The 11,616-nt window shown below is 44.0% G+C and overlaps 1 protein-coding gene across 1 annotated transcript; it reads left to right on the top strand.

The window, feature by feature from the left end:
• The first annotated feature begins 280 nt into the window (after positions 1 to 280).
• LOC102196443 (gastrula zinc finger protein XlCGF26.1-like) lies at positions 281 to 10,767 on the top strand. The gene is made up of 3 exons (XM_005755108.1): positions 281 to 299; positions 8,136 to 8,186; positions 8,277 to 10,767. The coding sequence occupies exons 2-3, from the start codon at positions 8,142 to 8,144 to the stop codon at positions 9,624 to 9,626; spliced, it is 1,395 nt and encodes a 464-aa protein (XP_005755165.1). The 5' UTR covers positions 281 to 299; positions 8,136 to 8,141; the 3' UTR covers positions 9,627 to 10,767.
• The last annotated feature ends 849 nt before the right edge of the window (positions 10,768 to 11,616 follow it).

Genomic DNA, 11,616 nt, shown 5'->3' on the forward strand with positions numbered 1-11,616 from the left:
TCATGAGTCAGTAAAGTGATTCTCGAGTATTGAACGATTTGTTCATGATTCGCGCATCACTAATCACTACTGTCCAGTCTCTGAGGTGACAGCACTGCTGTGGCTCCTACAGCTTCATGCACAGCCTGCAGAGCTAATGGAGTCTGCTCTCAGCTGCACAGCAGTGAACACCAGCAGCACCACCCGTTAGCACACAGTGCTCCCTCTGCTAACAAAGGACTGTGGGCTTCCTGTACCAGCTGACAGGATCCAGCTCTGCAGACAGATGGTAACACATCACCGCAGCACAAATAGCACAGGTCTAATATATGCACACACGACTCGGTGTGAATGTGACCTTTAACCCTGATGACCGCAGTGTGCGGGTTGGTGTATTTCACAGTCAGTGGCTAACGTTTGGTCCTGCATGCTAACTGATAACCTTCCTGGAAGCTGAACAGCGTTTGTTTAATTCACCCTCAGCGTGACTGAAGGCTCCCACTGAACATGCTCTTTGTTCCCAGTGACCACATGTTCACCCACATGGCGCACACACTCTTCTTTTACATGACCTCAGTCACATGTTTGTGTTTGCCTCTTACTTTGTAAAACACACAGGTTGGTGTTGCAGCTGTCTCACTGTCGACTTACTTTATACTGATTCATTAAAGATTCATCCAAGCTCTGTGGTTTCTAATAATTCTGGAAAGGTTATTGTTTGATCTGTGTTTCTGTCCTGATTATTACGAGGTTTAGTAAGTTCTCAACCAGTGTCGGTGTTGATGTTGGTGCTGTTCTCCTGAGGCGCTGTAACACTGAGTCATTGGTCCAAGCTGTTAGAGCTGAGGATGTGTAATGTTGGTGAAACATGGAGTTTTATTGTGGTGATCTTGCTGTTTGCATGCTTGTTGTTCAATGTCTGTCCAGGGCTGAGTTTGCTCTGTGGGGCCGATAGGTTGGTCAGGAAGTAGCTCTAAGGTCCTTTAAGACTTTGTGGGATTTTGTAGTGTTTTCAATTTCATTTGTGGCAGGAAAACATAATTTTTATTAATCAACCCAGAGAATTAAACCATGTTGATGTTGGACGAGCTGGGATATTTGAAATAGGCAATTATAACTCATAATTATATTTTAATAATAGGCATTTGTTACGTAATGTGATTTATCTGATTATGTTTGTGTGTCTGAGGATGTTGGGATGACTTATAGTTTCCATTTTGTTTTTAGATTTGCTACAGAGCTTATTTTCTTTCTATTTATGTCAGTGCACCTCAGGGTGGCTGTGGCTACAATGTAGCTTGCCATCACCAGTGTGTGAATATGTGTGTGAATGGGTGGATGACTGGATATGTAAAGTGCTTTGGGGTCCTTAGGGACTAGTAAAGCGCTATATAAATACAGGCCATTTACCATTTTACCATAAATAGAACCTGTTTACAAGGTTCACGATTCCTGGCATTCCCTCTTCAAGTGTGGAAACAATATAATTGCACATAAGATAAAGTGTCAGGAGTGAGCAGCAGTACAGATTTGAGCAGTACAAGATTAAAAGTGGCAGTTAGTACAGTACAGTACGGAGAATGAGGTTTGTTTTTTTTGTGATTACTGATAAAGTGAGTGACCAGTGCAGAATGTAGAATGTACTTGAGCAACTTTAGGACAGCTTCTGTGTGCATCCTGTGGTGTGTAGTGTGTGAGATGTGGTTCAGGTGTCGTATGGCTTGGTGGTAAAAACAGTTTTTAAGTCTTGTAGTCTAAGCAGACAGACTCCTGTAACGTCTGCCAGATGGTAACAAGGAGAACTGCTGATGTGCTGGGTGGCTGTGGTCCTTGATGATGCTGTGTGCTTTATGGTGGCACCGCCCGAATAAAAAAGGTAGCAATTTTTTGATTGATGTTTTGTTTCCCGTTTTGTTTCCTTTACAATCTTATACATTAAAGTATAAGATTGTAAAGGAAAGAAAACATTAATCAAAACAATTGTTGAAACACAAATTACAACATTGTATAAAAATTACAATCATCAACTTAAATACTTGGTTCTAATTGAACAGACATTTCTATGAACTTGTAAGAACTGTGTAGGACATGAATCAGTCTCTGTCAGATCCTGAATTTGAAATTTCCACTGAAGTCACGGGTAAGAGGCAAGTGGAACCAAGATCGAGGACGTTTGCTTTTTGAAGTTTGCAAAGACTGCTAAATTTTCCCAGTGGTAGTTCACTCTTTGCAACATAGTACGCTGTTCCTTTTGCAATTGGTGTTTCTTCTGGGAAAGATATTGCAGACTGAGCAATAATGCATTTCTTGCATTTCTCATGGGTTCTAATGGGGGCCTTTCTTAAAATGACTGGTCCCAGTAACAAAGGCGCTTGTCGACTCAGAAATCGAGGGAAAACCAACAACACATCCGGCAGAACATTATGTTATTTACACGGGTGCACATAAGTGGTCCGCATGTGCGCATTCGCTGTCAAAATACAAGACGCGCACCAGATAAGAAGTTGCAACGTGCGTTTGCGTCCATATAAAAGGCTGTTTTTGTCCACTAGAGTGGGATTTTCACGGCACATCCTGCACCACGTCTCTGTGCGTTCATCATTTGTTTGAAGCCAGCTCACCTCCTGCAACTACTTGTCCGAGAATACGTGCGGTTTGTGGTTCGGACTCCTTCTGACATTTCTTTGGAGGTGGAGGAACATCACAGTAATTGCTTAAAGGAGCTTCTTCGACAGCTTTAAGAGTTCTAAACAAATGTCTGTCCTCCAGAAAATCTTACAGTGGGGCAAAAAAGTATTTAGTCAGCCACCGATTGTGCAAGTTCCCCCACTTAAAATGATGACAGAGGTCAGTAATTTGCACCAGAGGTACACTTCAACTGTGAGAGACAGAATGTGAAAAAAAAATCCATGAATCCACATGGTAGGATTTGTAAAGAATTTGTAACGTCTTCTGTAAGAAGCTTTTCTGTCCCCCACTCGTTACCTGTATGAATGGCACCTGTTTGAACTCATCATCTGTATAAAAGACACCTGTCCACAGCCTCAAACAGTCAGACTCCAAACTCCGCCATGGCCAAGACCAAAGAGCTTTCGAAGGACACCAGGAAAAGTATTGTAGACCTGCACCAGACTGGGAAGAGTGAATCTACAATAGGCAAGCAGCTTGGTGTGAAAAAATCAACTGTGGGAGCAATCATCAGAAAATGGAAGACATACAAGACCACTGATAATCTCCCTCGATCTGGGGCTCCACGCAAGATCTCATCCCGTGGGGTCAAAATGATCATGAGAACGGTGAGCAAAGATCCCAGAACCACACGGGGGGACCTGGTGAATGGCCTGCAGAGAGCTGGGACCAAAGTAACAAAGGTCACCATCAGTAACACACTACAACGGCAGGGAATCAAATCCCGCAGAAAAACAAACAAAAAAACAAACAAAAAAAAACAATCGTAAGTACTCAAACAATAGTATGTACAATATATACAGGATAGCAGCATTAATATAATGCTGCTATGATCACTCACCAATCAGTGCTGTCGCTCTCTATACACAGTTCGCGCGATTGCAAAGTGAAAGCAAAAAACAAGCGCAAATTCAAACGCGATTTCAATATGTCACATATTGACAGTGGCTCACCGATGCCAATGACATAATTACCCAGCTACATTTCCGAAAGAATGCAAAAGCATTGACATATATTTTTCCTTCCTACGATAGGCCGACGGGCAGGGCAGAGATAGATTTTGGTAGCCCGACTGGAAAAATCGCTAGCCCCGGGATGTTGGGCTAGCGATTTTGCGAGCCCTGCCTGAATGGCAGGAAGCCTCATGCCAGTGATGTGCTCTGCTGCCTTCACCACCCTCTGTAGTGATTTTCAGAAAGCAGAGTCGCTTGTGAGCTTTCCTGATAGCAATGTCTGTGTGAAGGGTCCAGGAGAGATCCTGAGTGATGTAGACTCCAAGGAATTTAAAGTTGGTGACACTTTCGACCTCGACACTGTTGATGTTGATGGGCTGGTGTTCCCTGACTGGTCGTTTCTGGTAGTCCACTATCATTTCCCTTGTTTTGCTGATGTTGAGAGTCAGGTTATTTTCCAGACACCACTTGTACAGCGCTATCACCTCCTCTCGATAGGCCATCTCATCGTTGCCTGTGATGAGGCCTGGTTGTGTCATCCGCAACCTTGATAATGGTGTTGGACTTATGTTTAGCAACGCAATCGTGTGTGTGAACAGGGAATAAAGGAGGGAGCTAAGCACACATCCCTGTGGCATTCCTGTGTTTAGGATGTGATGAGGTGTGCTTACCTGCTCTCACGACCTGGGGCCTGTTCGTGAGGAAGTTCAGAATCCATCTGCAGATGGGTGTTCCCAGCCCAAGGTCGACGAGCTTCGAGGCAAGTTTTGAGGGGATGATGGTGTTAAAAGCCGAGCTGTAGTCGATGAAGAGCATTCTTGAACATGTTTTTTTTTTTTCCAGGTGAGTGAGGTTGGTGTGCGTTGTTAGGGCGATGGCATCCTCTGTAGTTAGGCGAACTGAAGAGGGTCCAGCCTGTCAGGGAGGGAGAAGCAGATGTGACCTTTGACTAGCCGCTCGAGGGACTTCATAATGACAATGTCAGTGCAACAGGGCGGTAGTCATTCAGACAGGAGACCGCTGATTTCTTTGGGACAAGAATGACAGTGGATGTTTTGAAGGATGTGAGGACCACTGACTGTCTCAGGGAGAGGTTGAAGATGTTGGTGAACACCCCTGCCAGCTGGTCGGCGCACGCCCTGAGAACCCAGCCTGGGATGCAGTTATAGCCTCACTGTCCTCCTGAGGGTAGAGGATCTGCTCCTTGTTGTCTTTATATGCGTCAGGATTCCCTGAGGTAAAGGCAGAGGTTCACGCCTTGACCTTAGTATGATTGTCTTTAATTACCTAGACTTTCTGATTTGTATATTTGCAGACGGTGGTTTTGGTGATGATATCGTCTATAGATTTATCAATATATCCAATGACAGAGTCTGTGAGTTCATTGATGTTGCTATGAGCGGCATTCTCAAATATCTGCCAGTCAGTTGTCTCAAAGCAGTCCTGGGGAGGGAAACAGTCTGTGATATAATGTGAGCCACCTTCATCTCAGCTGACCTCAGAGAGTTGATTCTGTTCATCTGGACATTTTCCGTGGGAGAAACATTTCAGACACACAGGTCACGCTGATGTCTGACTTTAAAAATGTATGATTTCATAAAACAGTTGTACTGAGTAAATTACTGAGAAAGTGTTCCTCTAACTGGTTTAAAGCGGATTGTGCTAAAATGACATGAAGACATGAAATGAAATAACCTTTGCCTTAGTTCAACCGGGATGAAAGGTTGGAGATGGTAAATGGTAAATGGATTGGTTCTTATATAGTGCTTTTCTACTCTATCTGAGCACTCAAAGCGAGATGGAGTGGATGATAAGGTGTAGCTAGATATCGCTGGATCTCATGTGAACAGAGAGATTGGATTAGGGCTGCAACGATTCATTGAGTACTTTGAATAAGTGGAGTACAAAAATTCTCCACAGAAATTCTTTGATGCTTCATTTAACAAACTGGACTGGACCCATAACTCAGACGCCCTCTACAGGAAAGGGCAGAGCAGGCTGTACCTGCTGTGGAGACTCAGGTCGTTTGGAGTAGAGGGCCCACCCCTGAAGACCTTCTATGACTTTGTGATGGCCTCAGCCATCTTCTATGGTGTGGTCTGCTGGGGCAGCAGCATCTCTGCTGGGGACAGAAAGAGACTGAACAGGCTGATCAGAAGGGCCAGCTCTGTTCTAGGATGCCCTCTGGACCCAGTGGAGGTGGTGAGTGACAGGAGAAAGGTGGCTAAGCTGTCATCCCTGTTGGACAACATCTCCCACCCCATGCAGGAGACTCTGACAGCACTGAGCAGCTCCTTCAGTGGGAGACTGCGGCACCCACGGTGTGGGACAGAGAGATTTCACAGGTCTTTCCTCCCCACTGCTGTCAGACTCCACAATAAAGACTTTTGCAGCTGATCAAACCCTCACATGTGCAATAAGACTACTATATGTGCAATTCTTCTTCTGACGAAGTTGTATTTTTGTATTTTCCCATTCAGTTGTATATAGTATTTGTATTTATATTTTATTCTATTGTATTTTATTGCATTCCAGTGTTTTCTAATTTCTGCTACATAACTTTGCACTTTTGCTGTAACAAAACAAATTTTCCGCCTGTGGGACTAATAAAGGTCATCTTATTTTATCTTAATGGATGGCTCTGTAGCATTAAATGATGTAAACGTGTTTCACCCACATGTGCGACTACAAACAGACCTGCAATAAAAATGCATTTAGGAGTAGCGTGTGAATATAAAGTGTAACCACATCAGGCCCACGCAGCCCGCAGTTTTAAACAAAAACAATGATAACACAACAGCACTCGACTGGGCATACATTGGAGCTCCTCGAGGCATTTTGGGTCGGTTCATTTTGATTTTGCTGTACCTGTCATGGTCCTGGGTTGGTGACCAGTGTTTAGTGTTGTTCTCTGGATACGTCCACGTCGGATTAGGCCAGCACATCCTCGTCCATCCGCCAAATCACACCGATTTTGGCCATCCACCAAACTACATTGATGCCCACAATCCTCCAAACCACACCAACGATGGCTGCCATCCAAGTCACCTGAAGCTCTTTGTCTCCGTCATCTTCTTCATTGGGTTCCAGAAAAGGCCCTCCTTTGCCATCGTCGTACTCAGGATCTATTGGCCAAGGATCTTCGCCATCAAAGGTGGCCTCCTGAACTGTGGCGTTGTCGCCTCTTCCCACGCGGTCGACCTCCGGAGCTGCTTCCAGTACGCCGCCGCTGCTTTCCGCAAGGTTGGCCTCCAGACCCACTTCGCCTTCGCCCCTACCACTTTCCACGCGGTCGGCCCCTGAACTGTATCTGCACTGCCGCGGCCTCCTGGACTATTTGTGTTTCTTTCTGGTTCCGTTCCTGTGTTTTCATCTGTCTGTCTGTCGCATCGCACCATCATGTTCCCTCATAGTGCTGTGTGTTTCCTCCGTGCATCTTGTGATTCCCAGTTCGAGTTTCCCAGTTTCTGCTGTAGTTCATTGTTTCTACTTTTTGGTCAGTTTTCTCGTGTTAATGTTCGGGTTTCGTACAGCCACTAAAGCTGCCTCCCTTAGTTACTCCTTGGGCCATGTGCACACTAATGCCTTTTCGTTTGAAAACGTGTCTTTTCTCTCCATTTTGGCCTTCCGTCTACACTGAGACAGTGTTTTTGGTCAAAACTGACCTTTTTGAAAACGCTTTCCAAAGTGGATACATTTGAAAACGCTGGTTTTGCATCGCAGTGTGCCCTGCGAAAACGCAGGCCTTTTGAAAACGATGACGAATTTTAGTCATGTGATGCATTCATGTGACCAATTCAACCAAGATGGCGGACGGCATTGTACAGCAGTTATTTTGTTTGCTCTCAATTTTGACAGCCATATCAAAGATTAATATCAGTTCGGACATGCTCCAGATAGCTTTTCTTCAAATTCTTTAATTCTCACTCACTTTTGCAACTTTGTACTTTTGTGTTACTTGCAGCAACTCCACCTCATTGTTAGTCCATTTAAAAAACTTGATGCTTTTCCTAGACATTTCAAAGAGCCGGAAAGTAAATAAACGGCAGACAGAAATAACGCAGGTCGAATCATCTTACGTTTCACGCATGCGCAGTACAGCAAAGTAATTGTTTTTAGTCGTTTTAGTGTGGATGCACAACTGTTCAAAAATGATTGAAAACAATAGTGTGGACGTTTTCAGTTTTCAAATTTGTCCAGATTAGTGTAGACGTAGCCTTGGTTTCCCGTGAGTCCTGCATTTGGGTCTTTCATCCTTCCTCCCACACAGTTTATCAACACCTGCCAAATGACTGAACCAGACTTGTTGCTGGCCCTGGAGATCAACACACCACTGCCTAACAACAGGCTTGCTGATATGCAAATTGACAATTGATCAATACCAATGAGTAATGCATCCATATTAAATAAAAATATGCAGCTTCAGAGTTCAATATCTTTATGGTCTAAAGGTAACTGCCAGCAAGTGTTTGGATTGTGTTTGATTATCAATGATGATCTTTTCCATCCCAACAGGAGGAGATGGAGGAGCAAAGGAAGAGTTTAGAAATTGATTCTCCACAAGCGGTGAGGAGACAGGTTCATACACATGCTAACATGAATTCAGTGACATTGTCTCAGGACTGCAGGTTCACAGATTAGTTTCTGTCACTACAGGAACAAAGAGGAAAAAATGGCCAGAGACCTCAGCACTGCAGTGGGCCTGACAAAGCTCACCCACCAGCCGCAAAGGGAAACAGAGTGCATCGTTGTGTCGTGTGTGGAAAGGCTTTCGCCAAGATGGACCACCTCAGACGACACCAACGCATCCACAGTGGGGACAGACCCTTCATCTGTGAGCAGTGTGGAAAGGGTTTTACTCAGTCGAGTGATTTAAAAAAGCACCAGCTCATCCACAGTGGGGTTAAACCATTCAGCTGTGAGCAGTGTGGGAGGTGTTTTATTCGGAAGAGTGATTTAAAACAGCATCACTTCGTCCACAGTGGGGTTAAGCCATTCAGCTGTGACCACTGTGGAAGGGGTTTTACCTGCGTTAGTAAGTTACAGAGACACCAGCTCATCCACAGTGGGGTTAAACCATTCTGCTGTGGTCAGTGTGGAAGGAGTTTTAATGAGATGAGTGATTTAAACAGTCATCAGCTCACTCACAGTGGAGTTAAACCATACATCTGTGATCAGTGTGGAAAGGCGTTCACTTGCATTAGTAAATTAAAACGACACCAGGTCACCCACAGTGGAATTAAAGCATTTGTCTGCGGCGAGTGTGGAAAGGCTTTTACAGAGAAGGGTGATTTGAAAAGACACCAGTTTGTCCACAGTGGGGTTAAACCATTCACCTGTGAGCAGTGTGGAAAGTCTTTTACTTGCCCGAGTAAATTAAAAACACATAAGCTCATCCACAGTGGAATTACAGCATTCACCTGTGAGCAGTGTGGAAAGGGTTTTGCTTTCAGTGGGATCTTAAAGAAACACCAGCTGATCCACAGTGGGGTTAAACCATTCAAGTGTGATCAGTGTGGAAAGTGTTTCACTCGCAGGGGTGATTTAAAAACACACCAGTTCACCCACAGTGACATTAAGCCTTTCAGCTGTGAGGAGTGTGGAAAAGGTTTTGTTAGCCACAGGAGCTTAAAAAGACATCAGCTCATCCACAGTGGGGTTAAAGCATTCATCTGTGGGGAGTGTGGAAAGGCCTTTACTGAGATGGGTGAATTGAAAAGACACCAGTTTACCCACAGTGGGGTTAAACCATTCAGCTGCGATCAGTGTGGAAAGTGTTTTAGTCAGAAAGGTGATTTAAAAAATCACCAGCTCCTCCACAGTGGAATTAAACCATTCAGCTGTGGTCAGTGTGGAAAGGCCTTTACGCTGATTACTAACCTACGGAGACATCAGCTCACCCACAGTGGGGTTAAACAGTTCAGCTGTGGTCAGTGTGGAAAGGCCTTTAATCATAAAAGATACTTAATAAACCATCTGCAAACCCACTCTGGACATAAGCAGTAAATGTGTGACGTCTGTGGAGAAGCAGCCTAAAACCAAAGCATGGACACTCCGCAGTGGCATCCATCGTCTGCCTTTTATCCAAATTATTGGAGTTCTGAAGTAACACTGTAACCAGAGAGACCCTCAAATCCCTCTCTATGGTAATAACATCATCGTATCATTTTAAAATCTTTTGATTCATAAAATGTTATTAAAGAATGAACAGTGGGGTACTGGGATCGCCACTCCTTGCTTTGTACACTATTCTTACTGCTTTCTTTTAAACATACTGAGTTTGTCATTGTTTTATGTTAATCCCCCCCTGTTGACCCAGTAGAGCAAGTATGGAGCTACATACAATACAGTAGAGTTTTTAAAGACAATCCATATTTACAAGTCCTCTTTGTGTAATAAAGTTTTTTTCTTAGAAAAAAAACTGTTAAGATGTGTTTCATGGGGTGGGGGTGGGGGGCAACTTCATTTACAATCTAACAATACACCTATGAACTTTAGTTTTGGATCCATCATCAGTTTCAACATTGTTTATGCTGAATTTACTATTATGATTTATTGGTTGATTTCCAAATGGATAGTGGATGTTCTTAAATTTTATAATAACCCATTTATAAGAAACAGTTTTTATACCTTTACAGTACCCAGGAGCTGATCCAGGATTTCCTCACTGACAAACACAGTGGTATTTAAATCAATACATTCTATTTAGTTTAAATACAGTATAAAAAGTAAAGGACTAAGTACTGAACCTTGTGGTGGGTTATAAGAAGGAAGGAGGCCAAGGACTAGTGAGTGTCAGAGCCACTAACCAGGACGAAACAACAAATATCCAATGTGTACCTCGAGAAGATAGCCACAACTAATCACGTTAAGGAGCAGATTTACAGATTCCCATAGGTTCACACAGAACCAGTGTGGAGCACGCTCACTTCTTCTGAAGTGTTGCTGTAACGCACACTTATACACCTCCTACTGTCATCAGTCATCAGCCCAACTTTTTCTCGTCGATCAGTCGTGTAGTTTTAACAAACTTCACAGGACAAAAGATGGAAATGTTTAACCCAGAAAAGCCTGATGTAACACTAGCCCTACATTTTATTATTGTGTAGTAAACAGAGGCTCCCTCCATCAGGAGCAAATGACTCCCCCCCCCCCCCCCTTTCTTCCACAGGACCCCTATGACAGTGGGAAGGAAAAGCTCCCTTTTAACAGGATTGTGGGATTCCTCTGTATTATTGCAGGGCCTCTACCTTACAATGTAAAGGGACTGTTGTTGTGATTTGGTGCTACATAGGTAAAATGTAATAAATTTAATCCTGTTTTTGTGTGTGGGTTTTTTGACCACTCAAAGCTTTTTCCAAAACCCAGAATGCCCAGTAAACCCAAAGCACTCGTGCTGGTTCCAAGGTGGTCCCAGTGCTGTGGGTTTCCTGTACCAGTCCATCAGATGTGCTGACCCTCTGATAGACTGTTTTCAGGTGAGATGGTGCCTTCGATGAGCCTCAGGCTATGTCCACACTAGCCCAGATAGATTTGAAAACGGCGTTTTTGTCGGAAAATGCTCCGCGTCCACACTAGCATTTTCAGTCGTTTTCACAGAGTTGTGCGTCCACATTGAAACGGCCGAAAATGCTTACATTCCAGTCCTGTGCATGCGCAAAAGCGAGTGAGAACTCGCTGGCTCCTTCCACCCAGTGTGTACGTCTTGCCTGATCCAGTCTGCCCGTAACAAAAAACGGTTGCATTTTCGCTGTTGACCAAACGCTCCACCAGGAGATGGACGCAGGACTCGTACGCCTCATCCTGGCAGGGGCGGATCTAGAGAAAAATTTTTGGGGTGGCATGGAGATCAGATAGGGTGGCAAAGTCGAAGCCATTTCTTTACACATTTGCAGGTGCTACGTTTTCTAATACATGCCATATATAGTCAAAATACATCAATTTTTGTTTAATATAGCGTAGTCTAACATTCTTTTTGGCATTAGCCGAAATAACT

Source organism: Pundamilia nyererei, unplaced genomic scaffold, assembly GCF_000239375.1.
Source record: "Pundamilia nyererei isolate P.nyererei 1_Seehausen unplaced genomic scaffold, PunNye1.0 scaffold00977, whole genome shotgun sequence".
NCBI classification, from domain to species: Eukaryota; Metazoa; Chordata; class Actinopteri; order Cichliformes; family Cichlidae; genus Pundamilia; species Pundamilia nyererei.